The following is a 23,299-nucleotide window of genomic DNA, read 5'->3' as shown; positions in this document are numbered from 1 at the left end:
GGGAGATGAGCAGTCCTGAGGGCACAGGGAACGTGCCCAGGTTGTCAGTAAGGGCAGAGTTGTCTGGAGCATTAATTCCTGTTCTCCATTTCGAAAGATTTCATCTCCCACAAATGATGAAAACACAACCAAATCTGGCTGGAAGGAAAACCTTTCCAAGAAGCCCAACTGAAAACTGCAGCTCCTGAGGAGAGCTCCTCAGACTGTCAGGAATCACAGGGAACAACATCACCCACTGGGAACACAGATTGGGAGGAGAACCAGAGGAAGGAGTTAAAGTAAAAAATGGGTTCTGCACTGCTAAGAGTCCTTCAGGGAAGGTGGCTGGGCTGGGAGCGTCACTGCAGGTCAGGACTCTGCTGCTACAGGGGCAAAGATCCTCTGAACAGCCAAGTGCAGGAGAAATGCCAGAAATCCCAGGATCCCTGAGGCTGGAAAAGCCCTCCCGGAGCATCCAGTCCAACCTGTGCCCAATCCCCACCTTGTCCCCAGCCCAGAGCACTGAGTGCAACCTCCAGCCCTTCCTTGGACACCTCCAGGGATGGGCACTCCAAACCTCCCTGGGCAGCCCCTGCCAAGGCCTGAGCACCCTTTCCATGCAGAAATTCCTGCTGCTGTCCACCCTGAGCCTGCCCTGGCCCAGCCTGAGGCCGTTCCCTCTCCTCCTGTCCCTGTTCCCTGGCAGCAGAGCCTGGTCCCACCTGGATGTTTTGGGTCACTTCGGGCAAATCCTGCAATCCCCACCGATGGTTCTGAGGACTCCTCACATCCCCACACTCAGCACTCTGTATTTCTGTGTATATTTATATATATGCAGTTTATACATCAAACTTCCACTTTACAGAATGGCTGGACAGGAAATTCAATCAAATTCAGAGCATTTATGAGAAGCAAGTCCCATCAGAGACACACAATTTGCATGGAGCTGGTGCCACCACTGGTGTGTGACGTGCTGGTGGCAGCTCAGTGTGACACAAACACTGCCAGCTGCCCAAACGCTCCTGCTCCAAAGGAACAGAGCTGGCAAAGCTGGCAGGTTCTGCCCCAGCTCCAGCCTCTGCCACTGCTCAGCACAAGGCACAGGGAATTGGCCAAGAGGCCACTGGCCCCTGGGCTGTGCCAGCTCTGGGCTGGCAGCAGGGCCAGGGCAGTGCCCGTCCCCTGTGCTGGCACTGCTGGGGCACCTCCAGTGCTGGGGGCAGCTCTGGGCCCCTCCTGACAGGAGAGACCCTGAGGGGCTGGAGCGTGTCCAGGGCAGGGAACGGAGCTGGGGAAGGGGCTGGAGCAGCAGGAGCGGCTGAGGGAGCTGGGAAAGGGGCTCAGCCTGGAGCAAAGGAGGCTCAGGGGGGACCTTGTGGCTCTGCACAAGTCCCTGACAGGAGGGGGCAGCCGGGGGGGTCGGGCTCTGCTCGCAGGGAACAGGGACAGGAGGAGAGGGAACGGCCTCAGGCTGGGCCAGGGCAGGCTCAGGGTGGACAGCAGCAGGAATTTCTGCATGGAAAGGGTGCTCAGGCCTTGGCAGGGGCTGCCCAGGGAGGTTTGGAGTGCCCATCCCTGGAGGTGTGCCAGGAAGGGCTGGAGGTGGCACTCAGTGCTCTGGGCTGGGGACAAGGTGGGGACTGGGCACAGGTTGGACTCGATGGGCTGAAGAGAAGCCCCATTAATCTAAAAAAAGGGAAAAGGACATTTCTGTGCGTGCAGATCCCTCGTGAATTGCACAACGGGATCCTCAGGAAGCAGCTGCCCCCCAGTCACGCGCAGGGGCAGGACTTGCTGCGTTTAGAAAAGCTGATATTTCTACCCAGCCTTCCGCAGGAGGAAACAAAGTGACAGAACCCAAACAGAATCCCTTTTTCTCCTCTTGTTCCTGGCAGCTGCTCTGGGCGGGGGGCAGTGCTGGGCAGGGCCCGGCCCTCGCAGGACACGAAGCTGCCCCAGCAAAGCAGGTGCCAGGCTCCAGCTGTGCCCTGGCATCTCCCCAAATCCCAGGGATTCCTCTGGGCCGAAGGAGAACGCAGAGCTCTCCAGCTCAGAACGCTGCTTTATCCCTTACTCCCGTTTTCCCTGGCACTGGCAGGGAGCTCAGTGCAGCCTTTAATTCCTGCAGCTGTTTCCCTTCACTGCCCCACTCCACAGCAGCTCTTGGCCATGACCTATTCTGACCTTGCCCAAACACTGAGACTTTTCCCTCTGAACACTGAGCTGGTCCAACTAAATTCTGGGAGCCAGGAGGGAGCCCTCAGCTGTACAAAGATCCAAGACAAGCTGATCACTGGCTAATGGAGAAGGATTATCCATAATCTGGCCTAGTTTGTTTCTCCCTTTTCCCAAAACGTTGGCTTTACAATCTCATTTTTTCTCTTTTTCCCTTTTTTTTTCCTTTTTAACACAGAAACTTGGGTTGAATTTGCTGGAGGAGCACCATGACTGCAGCTGTTTCATGATCACCACAACCTCCTGCCCCTTGTCCTACACAACCCTGGTGAGACGGTGTCAAAAGCACCTGAACGAGGCTTTTTTACACTTAAACTTTCAGGGTGGTTTAAACAACCACAGGACCCCAGGAGTTCCCCCAGCATCCTTTGAGAATCATGGAATTGTTTGGGTTGGAAAAGCCCTTGGAGATCATAGAGTCCAACCATCCCCCAGCACTGCCAAGGCCACCACTGACCCGTCCCCAAGTGCCACATCCACGGGGCTTTTAATCCCTGCAGGGATGGGCACTCCACCCCTGCCCCGGGCAGCTGTGCCAGGCCTGGACAGCCCTTTCCAGGGATCGTTCCCAATATCCAACCTGACCTCCCCGTGGTGAACTGAGGCCGTTTCCACAAGGCCTGCATCCCAAAAAAGCTGGTTTTATCACCAAACTCCAGGGATGAGGCCAAGCAGCTGCTTCACTTCCAGGCCCAAGACACGGGGTCTGTCTCACCCCAAGGGACACAGAGAGGCCCCAGAAGGCCCTGCCAGGGGAATTCTGCCAGAAGTCCCTGCTGGAAGTTCCTCCCTTCCCTTACCTCCACGGGGCAGTGCCCGGAGCTGCTCCATGAACATTCCTGCTGCTCCCGGCCCCTCCGGGGCCCATGTGCTCTGCAGAGGCACCGAGGGCTCCGTCCTCCCTCCCAAAATCAAAGTGTTGCTTTGTGCTGCCAGAGCACTTTGTTTTTGCACATATAAGGAAGTGGCTGCCGATGTTATCCGGACACACTTCCTGTTTCACCGGGGATGAGCACGGCCGGGGCAGCTCGCCACAGTCCCTGGCACGGAGGGCTCGGGGCAGCTCCTGTGCTCCTGCCCGCCCCACTCTGCATTTTACCTCCATCCCCTTCTCTCACCATCCAACTCTGCTCCCCAGGCCCTGCAGAAACAACCAGCTGTGCCCTGTCCGAGCGCTGCTTCCCACCAAAACCCTTGGGATCAGCCGGATCCCAAAGGCTTGGGGACGCTGCCGACCCCACCCTCACACAGGGCCCAGGGTGCCACGGGACAGCTCCAGCTGTCTTTGGGATATTCTCCAGTTGAACTGCGAGATTCTGGATTTTTTTCATGAGGAAGGAGGTTTTTGTGTGTTCCATGTCACGGGCCCTGGAGGACTGCTGCATTCCAGGGCTGATGCTCTGCAGCTCCAGAGGAATCTTCCTCACTGGAATGTAATGCCTCGCTGGTTAAAAAGGGCAAACAAATGGACCAAGTGAAAATAAGCAGGAAAAGGCAGGAGGAAAAGGCTCAGAGGAACCTCGAGGATCTCTGTCAGCACCAACCCTGCCTCTCCTGGTCCCCCAAAGTCAGTGTGGAAGCTGGGATGGTCACCACCAACAGCTCCCGGGGCTGCAGATTCCCTCATTCCCACTCCACTCATCCCTGACTGCAGGACAGGGAGATGAACCATGGCTGGGATGGAGCTGACCCCACTTTCTGCTTCAATTCTGCTCTTCATGGCAACTTTTTGGATATTAAATGTTGCTTTTTGTATGTAGCAAGATCATGAAGCTGCAGTGTTTGCTGGAGGAAATGGAAAGAACCCTGCCAGATGCACAAAGGAAATGAAATACTGAAAATGAAACAAAATCTTCCCTGCAGACTTTACAGAATCCCAGACTGGTTTGGGTTGGAAGGCACCCTAAAGCTCACCCAGTGCCACCCCAGCCATGGCAGGGACACCTCCCACTATCCCAGGCTGCTCCCAGCCTCGTCCAGCCTGGCCTTGGGCACTGCCAGCACAACTCTCTTATATCCACTCCTGCAGCTCCCAGTTCAGCTGGGCCAGTTCAGAGAACTGGGGGCTCCACTTGGTGAAAATTACCCCGAAAAATCACTGAGTGCCTGAAGAAGGTGATGCACAGAGATATGAATTTAAAAATGCTCCAGGAAGAGATTGTTTGAACTTTACAAAATCCCAGGATCCCTGAGGCTGGAAAAGTCCTCCAGGATCATCCAGTCCAACCTGTGCCCGGTGCCCACCTTGTCCCTAGCCCAGAGCACTGAGTGCCACCTCCAGCCCTTCCTGGCACACCTCCAGGGATGGGCACTCCAAACCTCCCTGGGCAGCCCCTGCCGAGGCCTGAGCACCCTTTCCATGAGGAAATTCCTGCTGCTGCCCACCCTGAGCCTGCCCTGGCCCAGCCTGAGGCCGTTCCCTCTCCTCCTGTCCCTGTTCCCCGCGAGCAGAGCCCGACCCCCCCGGCTGCCCCCTCCTGTCAGGGACTTGTGCAGAGCCACAAGGTCCCTCCTGAGCCTCCTTTGCTCCAGCCTGAGCCCCTTTCCCAGCTCCCTCAGCCGCTCCTGCTGCTCCAGCCCCTTCCCAGCTCCGTTCCCTTCCCTGGACACGCTCCAGCCCCTCAGGGTCTCTCCTGTCAGGAGGGGCCCAGAGCTGGACACAGATGACCCCTCCCAGCCTCTGCCTGAACACCTGGGCTGCTCTAAATCCACCCCACTGGGGGATGGGAGAGTTCAGTGCCTGGGAGGGTAAATGCACATGGAATTCTGTCCCATGGCTCAGGAAGGTCCATCACAGCCCGTGGCTCTCAGGGAATTGGGAGAAGAGACCCACGAAGACAACAAACTGCCAGGGGAGGGAGGTGATGGGCAGCTCCAGAAAGCCCTGGCCCAGAGCAGCCATTCCTGCTTTAGGGAGCAAGCACACGTGGTTCTTCACGGAATTCTGCGAGGGATCTGAAGGGGAAGTCCATGACCAGCTGGGAATTCCTTGGAGTGAGGGAACATGGGATGTTCATCAGCACTTCAGAGCTGCTCACAGGACACCACAGACAGGAGGGACATGTTCAGGACCAACACTGACCACAGCTCCTCTTCTAACTTCCCCATCATTTCCAATTTATCCAATGACCTTCGGGGCATTAACACCCATAAAACAGGACTTTATGCTAACAGCCAAAATGCCATTCCAGGAAAAACCATCAGCACCAGACCTCAGAGAGGAGCAACCCCCCTTTTTTGTGTTTATACCTTCACATTGTCCTGTTTTGGGTACTTTTGGCAGCTTTCAGGGAAAGATTTCCATTCCTTCTCACCTGGGTTCCTCCTGCCTTTCCAGCCCTTTGGTAATGTGATACACAGAACTTTCATCTCAAATCTCTCCACGTATTTCTACATAAAGATCTCTCTAAAATAAACATAAATTCCCTCACAGGCTTTTTACCTAATATTGTAACATTGGAGATGTTGGGAAAGCAGCCAGAAACCCCCTCATTGACCGAGTATTTCGAGAGGATTTGTTAGAAATGGAAATATTTCAGCCAGAGTGTCTACAGCTCTCCTGTCAAAGGAAGGATTTGGAGTCAAGTTTAATTTCTAAGGGTTTTTTAACACTTTGTGCTTTCCTGGTGCTTTCAGTGCTCACAATTCCACATGGCACAGTGTGGTCTTGGCCTGTGGCTCCAGGGCAGGGCCTGGCCTAGGTGACCCCCCTGGGCAGCAGGAGTCCCTCCCCAGCAGGGTTTGGCAGCTCCATGCAGGGCTGGGACAGCTCTGGGACCCCCCTGCCTCACCCAGGAGCCCCAGGGCACGGGAAATACCTTTTCAATAATGGCCTGCCTCGGCCAAGGAATTCTGTGCACGAGTGAGGGCAGAAGGAAAGGCAAAGAGTGGATTGAAGGGTGAGCACTAACAGGACTCAATATCCAGATACTGCCTGGCTTACGAGGGAGAGGAGCCTAAAGCAGGCCAGAACTGAGCACAAAGCTCAGGCCCAACCCCTCCAGGACCCAGCAGTTCCCCTGCAGGGATGCAGGGGGCTGGCAGGGGAAGCCTGGTGATGCCATGAAGATTTTTTGCCTTTTCTTTTATACCCCTGTTATACCTTTTTACAACTTCTGTATTCTCAGTGCTTTTTGCCTACATTCTTGCACTTGTTCGTCAAGCTGAGAGACTCAACATTTTAGAAGCTTCGTAGCTGGGGATCAGTGTGCCCCAGACCCCAAGGTGCTCTCCAGAACACATTCTGTAAACCAAGATAGAACCATCCAGGAGAAGGCTCCTTGGGGAGGGGGGCTCACTCCAGTCTCTCATTGGGGAATCTTTGACAGATCTGCTAATTAGTAAAACCTATAATGTTATACCCAATCTTTTGGGGTGGGCATTCGGCAGGGTGCATTTCAGTGCATATGACCTGGATGTGTGCACCTAAGGATCCTTAAAATAAATACCAAGGTAAAATCCCTTTTCCCCTTCTAACCGTGTTTGACTCTTGGTTTTAAGACCAGGAAAAGGCATCAGTGGCAGGAGCAGCCTGGCAGCTCCTGGCTGTGCTGGCCTGGGCTGTGCCAGAGCCTTGGCTACACCTGCCACAGGGATCTGTCCCCTCCCTGCCCACCTGGAGCAGCACCAGCAGGAACAGCCCAGTTCAGCTGGGATTGCTCTGCGGGGAGAGAGGTGATGGGCAAACAGCTCCCCGTCCTTCCCACACTGGGACAGGGTTAAATCCCTGCTCCCACAACGGGAACTCACCTTTCCTTTTCCACCTGCTCTTCTTGCCGTCCTTGGTGGCGCAGCCGTCGCTGCTGGAGCTGCTGTGCTCCGAGCTCTGGGAGTCAGACTGGCCATCGCTGCTCTCCTCTGAGCCCTCGGACAGCTCCTTCAGCCCGTCGGGGATGTCCTTCTGCCAAGGGACACAGCAGAGTGACCCCCGCGCCAGGGACAGCCCCCGCAGCCAACCACAGCCCTTTTAATGCCCCAGAGCTGCTGCACTGCTGGCCCCAAAGCCCTCTGTGAGCCCCTGTAAACACCTCATGCAGGTGACACGTCCTGAACCTTGGCCCCATCGTCACCTCCCAGGGGACTCCGCAGCTGCCCCTCCCCAAACTGCCCATCCCTGATCACCAACTGATACAAGGGCTGGAGGGCCAGGACACAGGGAATGGAATCCCAGTGCCAGAGGGCAGGGCTGGATGGGAGATTGGGAAGGAATTGTTCCCTGGGAGGGTGGGCAGGCCCTGGCACAGGGTGCCCAGAGCAGCTGGGGCTGCCCCTGGATCCCTGGCAGTGCCCAAGGCCAGGCTGGACACTGGGGCTGGGAGCAGCCTGGGACAGTGGGAGGTGTCCCTGCCCATGGTAGGGGTGGCACTGGATAGGGTCCAGAGAGAAATCCACACCACATCAGGAATGGTGGGAGCCAGCTCTATTCTAGCATTTACAATACAGCTCATTTTTAACCATGCAAATCAGACATTTCCCGTTTTTCCCCACAAATGCTCTCTCAGACTGAGGATAAGGTGATTTTTCATCTCTAGATACAAGCTGAGAGCAGTGAAGAGGAAGTTACCCTTTTGGGGCTGGAGTTTCATTAACATTTTAATTACTCTCTCATTTCTGGGACAGTAATTAACATCAGCCAACTGCACTGTGGGTAAAAAGGAGCTTCTGCAGCTGCACTTTCACAGCCAGGAGCTCCCAAGAAGGGAGGGATCCTTTATCCTGCCAGCGAGGAATTGTCCCCTTTCAGGACTGTCCTGGGTAATGTGGACAGCAGCAGGAATTTCCCCATGGAAAGGGTGCTCAGACCTTGGCAGGGGCTGCCCAGGGAGCTTTGGAGTGCCCATCCCTGGAAGTGTCCCAGGAAGGGCTGGAGGTGGCACTCAGTGCTCTGGGGATAAGGTAGGGATGGGGCACAGCTTGGACTGCATGGTCTGGGAGGGCTTTTCCAGCCTCAGTGTGACTCTGGCATCCTGATCCAGCCCGTTTCTAAGCAGCCAGCAGTGCCCTGAGCCCCGAGGGACCCCCCTGGCACTCACCTTGAGGGTGTAGACGCCCATGCGGCCCGGGACCTTGTAGAAGATGCCCTCCTCGCCGCGGGAGTTGGTGTGTAACATGGCATTCAGGCAGGCCAGCGGCGACGTCCCGCTGCAAAGAGACCCCGTCAGTGCCCCCGCCCTGCTGGGCAGCTGCCACAGCCCTCAGCCAGCCCCACACACGCACAGCCACACATCCCACACCCAACTCCTACTCCCCAGGGGAATACAAGTTGAAGCTGCCACAATAAGCAACAGGGAAACCAGCCCATGGATGCTCCAATCCCGGGAAAAAGCAAACAAAAACCCTCCACATTTGGGCTCTCCAAGACGTTTTTGCCAAGCATCAAACCAGCCCCAGAGTTTCAAGCTCTGGGTGAGCCTCAGAGCTGGTTTGGGGTGAGCTGAGGATGGGCTCCAGAGGGATTCAAAGTTGTGTGGAGGGCTTTTTCCCAAAAAGGAACCTGAGTTGTGCTGGAACGAGGATTGTGGGGTAAGGAATGGAAACCAGTTGTGCCATTCCCCCTGGGAAGAGGGGAGCTCTCCAATCCCAGCCAGGAGAGCAGACACATCCATCTTTTCACCAGTGCTGGAGGGGTTTTGTTTGGCTTTTTAAGCCCATCCTGCAGCAGCCAGCAGCAAACCCAGGCAGGCCCAGCAGCCGAGCTGTGTCCCCACGGCAGGGACAGGAGGGCCACAGCCTCTGCCACCCCTCAGGATCAGCACAGCCCTGCACAGGAACCAAGGGGGAATTCCTCCCCTCCCAAAGCCCAGGGGGGCAAGAGGCCACTGGCCCCGGGGCTGTGCCAGCTCTGGGGTGGCAGCAGGGCCAGGGCAGTGCCCGTCCCCTGTGCTGGCACTGCTGGGGCACCTCCAGTGCTGGGGGCAGCTCTGGGCCCCTCCTGACAGGAGAGACCCTGAGGGGCTGGAGCGTGTCCAGGGAAGGGAACAGAGCTGGGAAGGGGCTGGAGCAGCAGGAGCGGCTGAGGGAGCTGGGAAAGGGGCTCAGGCTGGAGCAAAGGAGGCTCCAGGGAGAGCTCAGAGCCCCTTCCAGTGTCCAAAGGGGCTCCGGGAGAGCTGCAGAGGGACTGGGGACAAGGCATGGAGGGACAGGACACAGGGAATCCCAGTGCCAGAGGGCAGGGCTGGATGGGAGATTGGGAAGGAATTGTTCCCTGGGAGGGTGGGCAGGCCCTGGCCCAGGGTGCCCAGAGCAGCTGGGGCTGCCCCTGCATCCCTGGCAGTGCCCAAGGCCAGGCTGGACATTGGGGCTTGGAGCAGCCTGGGACAGTGGGAGGTGTCCCTGCCCATGGCAGGGGTGGAAACAGGGTGGGATTTAAGATCCCTTCCCACCCAAACCAGTCTGGCACTCGATGATTTGATGCCTTTTCCCAGTCACTCCCAGCCTGATCCAGCAGGGATCACACGGAATCCCTCCCATTCCCAGGAAGCCCCAGGGTGGGAGGAGAGCTCTGCCAGGGACCCGAGCTGTGCCTCCGCCAGCACACCCTGGATAAAACCTGCACCAGGGCAGGCTATCAGCATTAATCCAAGCCCTTCACAGGATCCAGAGCCACCCTTTGGAAGCTCCCCCAGGAATGAAGCCTTGGCAGGACCATCTTCACTAAAGCTTTCCTCCTCTGGCATCTCCACTGCTCCTACAGGACTGATGCCCTGTTTAACAGCTTCTCCCTACTTTTTATTTACTGTTTTCCCACGTTTGCCCATCTCCTGGCATGTGCCTGTCTCTGGAAGCTCTTCTGAAAGCTGCCCCAAAGCTGGCACTGCTCTGGCCTGGCAGAGCTCAGCAGAAAACGTTTGGAGTTAAAATCAGTCAACAAATCCCAGCTGACCCTGAAATGAACGGGTCTGATTTGGGGACAACTTCCATTGCCACACCCCATCCCTCCTGCCTCTGGGGAGCTCTCAATTCCATGAGGAACCATCCTGTTCCCAGGACTGTCCCTCACTTTAGGCCCTGCCCTGGGTGCAGGGTGGCAGTTCCCAGTCTGCCCAGTCTGCCCAGTGCCCCCAGGGGCTGCAGGAGCACAGGAGAGGGGCAGCTGCTGCAGGGCCACAAGAGCTGTGCCACCTGCAGCTCCCAGCTGAGCTGGCCTGGATCTCCACGGACACAGGAACCCCAGGCTGAAACCCCCACCAAACCAGCCCCAAAAGGAAATGGAAGCAAGCCCAGCTGCTCCCCCAGAACCCAGCTGAAGCCTGAGCCACTGGGGCCGTGCTGGACCTGCCTGATCCAGAGGGAAAGAGCTCGGGGTGTTTTCCTTGGACCACAGCCAGGCTGCCGCCAGCCCTGGCAGTCTGCTCGCCATCAATCCCGCAGGAGGCTGGCATGAGGCTTATCCCTGGAGGTGAAACGTGATCTCCTGGGACGGGAGCATCTCAGCCCTTGCTGGGTCTCTGCTGCCCCTGTGCTCAGCAGCCCCCAGCACTCCCTGATTCCCTTCTCCCGCTCCCTGTGTGCTCTGCATCTGCCTCGGGTTCCTTGAAATGCAGCAGCTGCCTAAACCCAGCCCCAGGAACCACATTCCCTCTCTTTTATTTGCCCTTTGTCCTTATTTCACCAATGAAGGCCACGCCTCCATTTCCCAGGAACACACACTGGCAATTCCCACCATTGCACCCCAAAAGCAGCCCATGGAGAAGCAGGTGGTGTCAGGGATGAGTTTCTGCCCCCCCCCAGCTCCATCACCACCCCCTGTCCCCCTCAATGCCCCCCATCCCTCCCAAATCCACCCACAGAGCCGCACTCAGCTCCAGCACTGCCAACGTGCCAGTCCTTGGGGTGATCCCAAATCGGGATCCGGCCCTCAGGAAAGAGCCTCTGGAGCTCAGCAGGACCCTGCCACGGCCTGGAACTGCTCTGCTCCCCCGAGTCCCTCACAGGAAACTCCCTCAAGACCCTCAGCTGATTTCCAAAGCTTCTGCCTGGAACATTCTCCAGCTTGGAATGGTGATCAGCTTGGAATGTTCTCCAAGCTGTTCTCCAGCTTGGAATCGTGGTCATGGGCTGCCCTGGGCTCTGAGCTCAGCTCTGCTTCATGGCTGGAGGTGCAGAAGCTCAGCCCTGCTCAGCGAGAGGCAGGAACAGCACCAGGGTTGGGATTAGGGTCGGGCTGGACGGGGCTGGGAGCAGCCTGGGATAATGGGAGGGGTCCTGCCCATGGCAGGGGTGGGTGAGATGGGCTTTGAGCTCCCTTCCCACCCAACCCATTCCACCATTCCATCATTCTGTGCCTCAAAATGCCAGGAACCAACTGCAGAGGAGTCAGGCCTGGCTCGTGCCGAGGCCGATTTCCCTGGACCTGCCTGGGCTGGTTCCATCCCTCATCTCCCCTGTGCACTGGAAAGAGACTCCAGGCACCATCAGGACACCGGGATTTTATCCTGCCCAGTACCACGAGCCCTTCCCAAAGGGCTCAGCCACCCCAGCAGGATGGAGCTGCCTCTCCAGGCCACTGCCCTGACCACAGGAGCATTTCCCTGATAGAGCCTGGATAAATTCCTGGCACAACTGACAGGGACATCCTCCACCTCCAGGAAAGAACTGGTGTCTCATCCAATGCTTCCAAGAGTCATTTCTGGCCAAACCCTCCGCAGAGGGTTCCTGCTGCAGCCCAGGATGTGCCCTGGACAGAAGGGGGGACAGCCTGGATCCGGGACATCCGGCACCCGCCGCTGCTTTTCCACGCAGGCACTGCTCAGGATTTGGCTTTTCGGGGCTGTGCTGCCAGCAGAAAGTGCTTCCAGCTGCACTTCCATCGTGCACTCCCAGCCTGTGCATTCCCAGCTTCATTCCAAGCGGGAATTCCCTGCTAGGGGACAGCAGACCCGATTTTGTGCCAGGAGTGGGATGATCACCTGTGACCATCATCCAGTGCCAGGGACACTGACAAGTGAACGGGATCACTGGGAAAATCCAGATAATCCCGCTGTTCCCACTGGTTCCCAGCTCGGCCAAGCAGCCCCGGGAAGGTCGGGGTTGGGATGCACAGGGGCAGTTTTGGGCTCTGGGCCCTGAACGAGCTTGGCTGGAAGCACAGAATTCCCACCTGCCGGAGCTCAGGAGACCCAGCAGTGACCGGACAGCCCCTCCCAGGCTCAGGTTCCCACGGCATTCCGAGCACACCCTGAAGCTTCCTGGCTTTTCCTTCTCCAGGGGCTCAGCCCAGCCTGGGAGCAGATCTGCCACTGCAGGGGCAGCAAACCCAGCCCCAGCCAAGCTCTGCTGCCCGGGGCCTGCAGTGGGAGAACTGGGAAGCTCCCAGTTTATTGGCTCTTTGAAGTTTTAGAGCCACTTCACTTCCCCACAGCTGAGGTGTGATCCTCACTCCCAGGGGACTGGAGCCTGAGAAAAGCCAGGGAGTGACAAATCCAGCACTCCCAGCTTGGCAAAGGCCAGCGGGGTGAAGCTGGAATCCATCCAGGGGTTAAGGGTTTTGGTTGGAACCAAAAAAGGTTTCAGCCTGGAGAAGGTGCCAGGGAGAGCTCAGAGCCCCTTCCAGTGTCCAAAGGGGCTCCAGGAGAGCTGGAGAGGGATTGGGGACAAGGCACGGAGGGACAGGACACAGGGAATGGCTTCCCAGTGCCAGAGGGCAGGGCTGGATGGGATATTGGGAAGGAATTGTTCCCTGGGAGGGTGGGCAGGCCCTGGCACAGGGTGCCCAGAGCAGCTGGGGCTGCCCCTGGATCCCTGGCAGTGCCCAAGGCCAGGCTGGACAGGGCTTGGATCAAGCTGGTGCTGCCAGTGCTGCCTGCCACAGCAAGTGGTGCATTAGTGAAGATTCCCCGCTACTGCAGCTAAAAAGAACCAATTTAGGAGATTTCTGGAATTTACAAACCTGTGACTAAAAAAATTAATTGCATTTTTTTATATTTTTGCCTGAACAAGGGGTTCTGACGACTTCTAAATATCCATTCTATTCTGAAAATGACCATTTTCCACATCCACGCTCTCCCCAATGAGCTGGCAAACTGCTCCCAAGGCACCTCCAGCAGGTGCCAGTCCCTGGGCTGGCAGGACAGGCACATCCCATATTTACTGGGGCTGCTGGAAAGGCTAAAGCAGTGTCGGGTGGTGTTGGCAGGGAAGGGGCAGCTCCGGGGCCAATCCAAGGCACAAGGAATTGATGTTCCGAGCTCTGCCCTGCTGAGGATGTCCCTGAGCTACCCAACACCTCAGTCTGACCCACGTAAACCATGGTTTCCTCCCCAGAATTCCCAAATTTCAGCCACCATTTCCACAGGACATTTTAAACTCCACATCAAATCCAGACTGAGCAGGAAAAAAGCGTTTGAGTGGAAAATGAAGGTTATGGTGAGGAGTCTGCTCCGAGAGCTGCTGGGGAACGGCAGGAAGGAGGTGCAGGATCCCTTCCTGCCCACTGTGCAATCCCCCTGGAGCATCCCTGCCCACTGTGCAATCCCTCTGGAGCATCCCTGCCCACTGTGCAATCCCTCTGGAGCATCCCTGCCCACTGTGCAATCCCCCTGGAGCAACCCTGCCCACTGTGCAATCCCCCTGGAGCAACCCTGCCCACTGTGCAATCCCCCTGGAGCATCCCTGCCCACTGTGCAATCCCCCTGGAGCATCCCTGCCCACTGTGCAATCCTCCTGGAGCATCCCTGCCCACTGTGCAATCCCTCTGGAATCCCTCTCCCCACCAGTCCTGCTCCAAGGCCTCAGGGACTGAGGTGACTTTTCCAATTCTCAAACAAGAGTGGGACCAAACCCTTCCCTCCTGGTTCCCCTCGGGATGCATTTGGACTTTCCAGCCCTCTCCCAGCTCATCCCACAGGGATTTCTCTCTCCCAGGGTGACCTTGTGCTACAGCTGCAGTTTTCCCTGCCCAGCAGATCCCGGCTGCTCCTGCCACAGGATCCCTCGGGAGCGATTCCTCCAGCAGGGACCCCGCAGGCCCAGGGAGCTGCTGGGCAGGGGGAGGTCACTGGGCCCCAGGGAAGCTCCCTCAGTGCCAAGGGAAGCTCCAGGCAGAGCCATCCCCCAGGAACCATTTCCCACCTCGCTGCCCGGATCGAGCTGCCACAGGCATGACTCCGCTCAGGGGAGGATTTCCCACCCTTCCCTTTGGAGCATCCCCGGTTCCCCTCTCCCGTGAGTCACGGGCTCACCCCAGGAGCTCTTTGCTGAGTGGTGCAGCCGGCCCCGCTCAGGACCCCCCCGGTTCCAGGGCTGGGCGTGCCAGGAGGGCGGGACTCGGGCAGGGTTAGGGAAGCAGCTCCCTTCCCAGGTTACGTTTTCCCAACATGCAGCACCCGTGGCCCCAGACAAGAAGCACAAACCCCACATGCAAGCCCAGCCCCACGCAGGCAGCAGGGACAGGGACGCAGGCAGCAGCTCCCAAGCCCCGGGGTTCCCAGCTGGGAGCGCGGGGGCACGGGGAGGGCAGCGCTACACCAGGGTTACACCGGGGATACTCCCAGGAGCAGGGGAGGCTGGGGCAGGAGGAGCTGCGGGGAATGGGTTAGGACAGGAGCTGGGAACAAGCAGCGCTGGGTCTGGTCTTACCTTCTGCAGGTGGAGTGCAGCCCAAAAAAAGGAGAGAAACACCCCTTTAACAACTTCAGCAAAACAACGGACCCGACACCAACCCGCACAAACCCTCCCCCCCCCGCCACAACCACATCCCAAGGGTTTGGGGCAGCCTGCGGGAATCCCGAGCCCAGGTGAGGAAGGATACACCTGCCAGGTGCTTCCAGCCCAACTCCAGCGTGGAAACCTTCACTGCCACCTCCTCCTGTGACTGAACCTTGTGGGAGCCAGGGGGCCCTTGGGAAGTCCCCACGTGGAAACACCGTGGAATAGGAACTCACTCACTCCTTAACCCCCTCAGCACTACTCCCAGCTCACAATTCCAGGGAACACAGCAGCCCTGCACCCCAAACTTCCAGCGGTTTAATGGAGCAGGAGCTTCCTCACCCCAGGGGCGATCCATGGGCTCCCCAAGAATGCAAACCAGTGCACATTTGGAATGTTCCCCACAGCCCTGGGGGCACCTGCAGTGTCCCACCCTGCACCAACCCTGCCACGGCAGCACCCCGAGCGGGGATCTCTGCTTGCACCCAGCAGTTCAGGGGTTCCTGGAGCTGCCGGGTGCCCCCGGGGCAGGAATGGGTGCACGATCAAGGGGAGTGCAGCCGGAGATGGAGCTCAGGAGCCACGCTTGCAGCACCGTGTCCGAGGGCCCAGGAGAAACCTGGGGATGGGGATCAGTCTGGAGGACACCACAAAGCTCTCAGAACACACTGGACTAATTAATAGCTTTAATTAAAGGTCTGTCACCACAACCAGATCTGAGCTGCAGGAACATCAGGGACTGGGATAGGGCAGGTCCTGGCTGGGAACAAATCCCTTTCCAGCCTTTGCATCTGTGGGTGTCAGGTGCAGGCAGCAGCCCCAGGATCACAGCACTGGTGGCCACAGGCCCTGCTCGGGGCCCTTCTCAGCTCCAGGGAATGTGAACCAGCAGTTCCTGATCTTAGAGCAGGAGTCAGAAGTGAAGCTCCTTCCCCTGAGGCTTTTGGGACCCACAGTTAAAATTTCTGTGCTTTTGGGATCCTCTCTGTGTTTCTGCTCCAGGACCACGAGCCAGCTGGTACTGAGCAGAAACCCAAACATGGGTGTTTTCAAAGGCCTCAGCTCTGGTGTTTTCCAGGAGGGAGAGCCAAACTCTCAGGTTCCCATCAGCAGAGGGTTCCACCCCTCACTCCTCCTTGCAGCAGTGAACATCCTCCTGCACAGCAAGAACATTCTCTGCCATTTTATCTTGGGGAAACAGCAAAAACTGCCACAACCAGGCTGGGCTGGGAGAAGGGGAATATTCTGTTAGTTATGGATTTCACCCCTGTGTAAGAGGGACATGCAGAGACACCCCATGGGAGTTTCTCCTACACATAACAATTGGATTTACCCCTCCCTGCCAATGGTAACAATCCTGATTCCTGTAGCAATGCTCTTGTTGAACTATTGATTTTCAAACCAACATCTTCCCCTACATTTACTATTTATGGATTCCACCGACTCCTCTCCATGTTCTGCACAGACACCGAGCGGTTCAGAAACCTGGCCCTTGTCCCCAGTCCCTCTCCTGGAGCCCCTTTAGGCCCTGCAAGGGGCTCTCAGGTCTCCCTGGATCCTTCCCTTCTGCAGCTCTGCCCTCAGTCACAAACATCACCTGGGAACTGCTCATGTGCTCCAGAGAAAGCCAAACCCCTCTGGGAGCTGCAGGGACCCCTGGAGCCCTCCCTGCTGCAGCCCCAATCCCAAGGAACTCAAACACTGAACCATCCCACAACTAAAGTGCTTCCAACAAATTCCCCTTTCCCACTGGTAAAACGCTGTGGAAGAGCCACAGAGTCCCTGCTGTGGGTAAGAAATCCTGCACAGGACAACCCCAAGAGGCTGGCGGTGTTTTTATGGACATTTTACCAGACCCACATTCCAAAGATCTCACTCAGGGGGATCTGAGGCAACCCAGGCTGGTGATTCCTCAGGAAGGAATGTCTGGATGTCCCTGTCCTACCCCAGACACCCAACGTGACCAATATCCAACCCCTGGGACAAGATCTCAGGGTGTCCCAGGACAAAGGCAGGGCTGGATGGGATATTGGGAAGGAATTGTTCCCTGGGAGGGTGGGCAGGCCCTGGCACAGGGTGCCCAGAGCAGCTGGGGCTGCCCCTGGATCCCTGGCAGTGCCCAAGGCCAGGCTGGACATTGGGGCTGGGAGCAGCCTGGCACAGTGGGAGGTGTCCCTGCCCATGGCAGGGGTGGCACTGGGTGGGATTTAAGGTCTCTTCCCACCCAATCCAGTCTGGGATTCTGATTCCTTCTCTAGTCCAAACACCACCAGTGAAAAGGGAAATTTGGTTTCTGTGCCTTTTTTCCCCTCAAGAAGTGGTTCAAGAGTCTGGTTGGGTTTATGGCAGGAGTTCCATCCATTTCTGAAGTGAAGCAGCCAGAGGACCTTACCTGCTCTCACTCAGCGATGGAGTCAGTGCTTACAGCATCTCCTTGTTTACCCATTATTTGGGCAAAAGCAGCCCCTGTGTTTGGCCAGAGACTCCCAGGATGGTGTTCAATACAAAATCCAAGGAAAACCAAGCATGTGGGGCTATTGAGAGCAGAAGCCAACAGAGACATCTTCCAAAAAGCTCATTTTGATGAGCTACTCTTACCCTGGTTTTAACACACCCAGGGAGACCAAGGAAATCCAGTGACAAATGGCAGTTTTGGATTTAAAAAGCTCCTTCTCATCAGACAAAAGTGATTCCCTGTTGCTGCCTCTGCGTGCCCACCTATCCCATCACTCCCACGCATTCCAGAGCGGGGAGCATTCCCAGCTGGCTGGTCCCACACACCTTCAAAGCCTCCTCTGGCAGTGCCACAACACGCCCAGGCTTCCCCGAGCCTCGATGGCAGCGCAGATAAGGCCACAAATCCGGGATGTGGGGCAGGTCCTGGAGCCAGCCCCGGGCACGCTGCCCATCCATGGGCGTTTTTCCATGGATTTCACTGGGGCAAGCAGCAGCCTGCAGGCAGGACGGGCTCTCCAGGGAGCAGGGCAGCCTGTCCCAACAGGCAAACTGGGAAAAGGGGGATGGCAGATCGCACAGAAAAGGGGAGCTTTAGCTTCGGGATGTCTGAGGAAGCCAGTCCCGACTCCTCTGAGCCCTGGCCCTGGGCTGACCTTTACAAACACCACCACTAAAATCCCTTGAGGAACAAACAGGGCACAACCCTAAGCACAGGTGAGGTCAGCCAGGATGCCCCTGGGCTCTGGACTGCTCCAGAAGAGTCTTATGAAAGCCCTGGTCTCGTCCACAAACCCCCAAATTGTCCTGCACATGGCAGAAGTCCCTCTTCCCCCAATCCCTGGTATTTTTCCACACTCAACTGCAATTTTCCCTGCAATTCCAAACCCTCCACACCAGCCCTGGTGCCTCCTCCCCCCCATGCCCCGGAGCTGCCTCTCCGAGCAGCTCCTGCCCGAGGCTCATCCCAGGGATCATTAGAGGGAGAGGGACTGGCTGCCCTGACAAACAGGGAAACAACCCCAGCTGGGCTCCCCGTTCCCTCTGCCTCATTCCCAGACTCTGGGAAAGGCACTTGTCACTTCCAAACCTGTTCTCAGTTCACTGAATCCGGGATCTTCAAAGGCCTGATGTGAAAGGTGATGCTGAACTCACCCTCCCATCACCTGCAAGGATTTGAGGCTGTAGATGGGGAGTTAAAACCCACAACAAACACACCCCAAAGTCAAAGCTGGCAGAGTTTAAGGATGAGGGGCTTTGTGGGAATCCCTTGCTCCCAAATCAATCTTTAGCTGGGTTCATGAAAAGCCAACTGCACTGAGAGCAGACCCCCAGCCCTCACCCTGCTGAGGGTGTCACCTGCTGCCAGGGGCTCCCCCAGAACCTCCACATGGGAGGACTCAAAAGCCAGGGAGCTCCACATGCTCACCTGGCAGCTTTTATTCCTCCCCTAGCAGGACTTTTCCTTCAAGAAAAGCTGGTTTGTGTTAAGCCCATCTTGTCACAGGCTGTGACTGACCAGAACCCCAACTCAGCCACAAATCCTGGCACTGACTGCAATTTAATTGCCTCAAATGTGACAATCCTTCGGCTTTTAACCTAAATAAAGCCTTATTACATCAAAATAAAGCTTTATTACGTCGATGTTATATCTAAAAGCAAAGATCCCTGCCCAGCATCCCAGTGTGGCCAAGGGGAAGAGCTGAAATGTGAGTTTCCCACCTGGCTGCTCCCACAAACACCTCTGGGACTGGAGATCCTGGTGCTCAAGGCAGCTCCTTTAGAGAGGAAAACAACTCCCAGAGCTCAGGCTCAGCCCCAGATCAGCTCTCGAAGGAGGAGGCTGAGAAGGATGAAAAGCACAGCTGCATTTCTGCTCTGTTTTTTTCAGCTGTTTGGTCCAAAATCTGCCCTGACCAGCCACAGACTGGATCTCTTGGGTGCCACCTGGGCTCCTGCCTGAGGCTCTGCCCCAAAACCACCGAATTTTGCTAAAAAGGTTCATCAGTGTCAGTGCTGGGTGTTTGCTGCCCTTGTGCTCGGCCACCAGCACTGACCAGTGAGCTCCAGTCTGACCAGTGCCCCTCCAGGCCTGACCAGTGCCCGAGGGGCCGACTCTGAGCTGCAGTTTGTGCTTTTGGGTTAACAATATTTAGTTTAACAATACTTAGCACAGAACTGCAGCTGCCCCTGGCTGGCAGAGCCTGGCTGTCCCACCCAAAGTGAGGGGCACCCTCAGGGCAGGAGCTGAACCTCACTGTGGGCACTGCCCAGGAGCTAAAGGAGCTCATTTGGTGTCCCTGTGACTGGACAAATCCCACATTTCCCAGAGCAAACAGCCCTGTGCCATCCTCAGCTCGAGTGGGAGATGCTGCTGGGACAGCACAATTCCTGCACTTGGGCCCTTGACTATTCCCTGCAAAGCAGATGGATTGCTGGATCCAGCTGGCAAAGGGGAGTGGAAAAAGAAATTAAGCCAAATTTACGATGGCTGCTTAACTCCAAAATAGAGGAGCAGGCCCAGCCCATCCTCTTTATGCCCCTCTCTTTTGCTTTGCTCTTAGAAAACAGAAGAAATACTCTGTACTTCACACGGACTATTGCTCCTCACCCATCCCTGGGACAGCTGATCCCCACCTCTCACCCCTGGCAGAGCCAGGACTCTGGAATTAAGCTGAGCAGCTCAGGAGCTGCACTGGAGTTGCTCTAGCCCTGACCAGATGGATACCATGGAGCTGGCCCTGCTCTGCCCAGCATCCCACCAGGCTGCTCTGGGGTCAGCAACGTCCCTAAGGAACAATCACACCCCCTCCAGGAAATACAGAGGACAACAGCACCAGGAATCCAGTTCTCTATGTAAGGATCTTTAACTGAGGCTGCTTTGTTACTCCCTGGGTAACTCTGAGTTCTGCTTAGGTCAAACTGACTATTCTTTTATTTTTTTAAAGAAGGAATGAGAAATTGTTACGTTTTCTTCGGCCCCTGGAGCCTGAAGCCCAGGCCTGGGTTATCCTATGGAAGAGCTGCACACCTGGGAATTGGGGATGACCCTTACCCAGCTCTTTGGGGACTTGGGAGCTGTTTGCAAATGGGACCCAGACCCCAAAGCTGCAACATTTCAGTCCCAAAATTCCTCAGGAGCGGAGGGGTAACAGCAAACTACCCTGAGCTGGAAGCAGAGCATCAGTGGGCTCTACTGGTTTACTCAACTCACCTGATTTCCTTAAGTCCTTCTTTCTGGATAACTTGAAGGATCTCTTTATGGCTCATAGGTGTGTTGGGATATTTCTCCAGGACCTGGCAAGCAAGAGCAGATTGAGAGGAAGTTACTCCTTTGCATTCTGAATTCACATTCAACTGCACCAAAACCCACATTTAATGGCTTGGACTTCTCCAAGGACACAACCCAGGGAGAACTACAGACGCTCCCCACATCCCCCTGCAGGACTCAGGGAGCAGAGAGGTCCCAGAGATTGGCTAAAGGACTTCTCTCCGTGCATTTCCCAATTTTATTTCCAGCGTGCTGCCCTCGGATAGAACTCCCTGGAGAATTAAGTGTTCCACAGCCACGGGGTAGCTCCCCCCCAGGAACTCCACTTGGAATGCTGCAGGAACTGTCCAGTACCTCAGATATACTCCCAAACCCCCAAATCCTTAGGCTGAAACAGCTACTGAGCACTGTGGCTGAACGTGCTAAGAGCTGAAGGAAACGGGGCTTTGACACTGCTGGGGCTGCTTGAAACTCTCTGCACACAGCCCAGGCTGCAAGTCCCTAACTCCGGCCCAGGAAAATGGGTCCTCTGTGAAGCTGCCACATTCCCAGCCCTTCCCCAGCCCCTCGGGGTCCCTGTGCTCCCTTCCAAGGGCACTGACACGCTGCAGCGGTGGCCAGGGAGCTGCTGGAGGCTGCGGCAGGCAGATGCCGCTCACCGCACGTCACTGGGATATTTTGGGCCTTATTTGAGCTGGGGGGGAGGAGGGGGATGGGCAGGAAATGCCTCGTTTCCGTCTTAATCATCAGCTTTTGACCCGAGCCCAGCACATCAAACCCCAGGCCTGACTTAGGCTCAGCCCAGAACCACCCGGAGTGCTCAGCACAAAGCCCGCAGTGACTCTGCAGAAGGAGAGGAGCAGTTTCGATTCCTCTGTTGAGCAGAACCCGCGGCCCCTCCTGGACCCTGCCCCCCCCATTCCCTCCAGGAACACCAGGTTATCCCCATCCAGCTCTCCTGGAAAGGACTCTGCAAGCCCCCTGCTGAGCTGCAGCATCTCCCTGCTCCCAGAATAAATCCCTACACTCAGCTCCATCTGCAGCTCTGGAAGCTCCAGCTGATGGCCCTGTCCTGGAAAATCTCTTAAATGATGTTGAGGCCTGACTTTCATGGGATCATGGAATGGTTTGGGTGGGAAGGGACCTTAAAGCCCATCCAGTGCCACCCCTGCCATGGCAGGGACACTTCCACTGTCCCAGGCTGCTCCAAGCCCCAATGTCCAGCCAGGGATCCAGGGGCAGCCCCAGCTGCTCCGGGCAGATCCAAGCGGGATTTCCTCTGACCCACGGTACAGCCTCAGGGGCTCATCCCACCCCACTTCCAGCTCTACTGAAACTTCAGACACCACAGCAAAAGGGTTCAGAACGGAGGTGTTTGCAGGGTGATCTCAGCCAGGTCAGTGCAGTTTTTGGTTTCCATCCTCCCTGACCCACGTTCACACAGCTCTGCCCAGGAGACAGCTCACCCTGTACCACCAGCTTGGAGCTGGATCCCCAAGATCATTCTGGGAGCCCAGGGAAGGCCAGAAATGAAGGGTAGCTCCATTTCCACCTGCGGTTTCAACCTTTTCACTGCAGGTGGGGAAGCCAGGAGAGAAGTGAAGTAGTGCCGATTGTCCACTCACAGGAAGCTCAGGGCACTGGCCATTTCCCCCCCACACAGCTCCAACTGCGCGTTTCCCTCCTGGGCACTGTGGTATCCCCTGACTTTCCCTCCCTGGACGTGCTCCTGACGAGCCCCATCGGGCTCAGGCCGGAGCAGCAGCCCCACATTCCATTGCTTTGTCACCAGGCACCCCCAGAGAGCGAGCGAAGGCCGTGTTCCAGCGGGGAACCCCGGCAGCCAGGGCCGAGGGGAGAAAAGCTCTTCCAGTCCCATCCCTTCCTGTCCTGGGACGCTCCCCTGCTCCTCTCCCAGGTAAGCCCTCCCCGTGTCCTCCTTCCAAAGGGCTCCTTCCTGGGCTGAGCCCAGCAGGATGAGGCTGGATGGGTCTGGCCTCCTGCCACCCCCGCCTGGCTCCCTGCAGATCGTGCTGGGCTGCTCTGGGGAGGTCACTGGGGAACACCAACCAGCCCTCCCGGGTGTCTCTGCCCTCTAGGAGATTCTTAGAACCACAGAATGATTTAGGTTGGAAAAGCCCTTGGAGACCATCAAGTCCAATCCATCCCTCAGCACTGCCAAGGCCACCACTGCCCCCAGTCCCCAAGTGCCACATCCACGGGGCCTTTAAATCCCTCCGGGGATGGGGAATCCACCCCTGCCCTGGGCAGCCCCTGCCAGCCCTATCCATGAAGGGATTGTTCCCAATATCCACCCTGAGCCTGCCCTGGCCCAGCCTGAGGCCGTTCCCTCTCCTCCTGTCCCTGTTCCCTGGCAGCAGAGCCCGACCCCCCCGGCTGCCCCCTCCTGTCAGGGACTTGTGCAGAGCCACAAGGTCCCCCCGGAGCCTCCTTTGCTCCAGGCTGAGCCCCTTTCCCAGCTCCCTCATGAATTCTCCTGCTGCTCCAGCCCCTTCCCAGCTCCGTTCCCTTCCCTGGACACGCTCCAGCCCCTCAGGGTCTCTCCTGTCAGGAGGAGGGGTCCAGAACTGAACACAGGATGTGCTTCCAGAGGTCGATGGTTCCCAGAATCCCCAAAGCACAGAAATCTCAGAGAACAAGGCCCAGACTCCAACATTAGGCTGGACTCCATGATCCTGGAGGTCTTTTGCACCC

At 56.9% G+C, this 23,299-nt stretch overlaps 1 protein-coding gene across 1 annotated transcript in view; it reads right to left on the bottom strand.

Moving 5' to 3' along the window:
- The window catches only part of ASXL2 (ASXL transcriptional regulator 2), a 65,353-nt gene that overhangs the window by 25,796 nt on the left and 16,258 nt on the right, over positions 1-23,299 (bottom strand). The window contains exons 2-4 of the mRNA XM_082276954.1: positions 20,528-20,610; positions 8,247-8,355; positions 6,964-7,114 (exon numbers count right to left, since the gene is read on the bottom strand). Coding sequence (XP_082133080.1) covers positions 6,964-7,114; positions 8,247-8,355; positions 20,528-20,610 — 343 coding nt within the window. The remainder of the gene's footprint in view (positions 1-6,963; positions 7,115-8,246; positions 8,356-20,527; positions 20,611-23,299) is intronic.

Source organism: Coloeus monedula (genome assembly GCF_965178545.1).
Source record: "Coloeus monedula genome assembly, chromosome: 2".
Classification (NCBI taxonomy): domain Eukaryota; kingdom Metazoa; phylum Chordata; class Aves; order Passeriformes; family Corvidae; genus Coloeus; species Coloeus monedula.
This window is presented reverse-complemented; position numbering and strand designations above follow the sequence as displayed.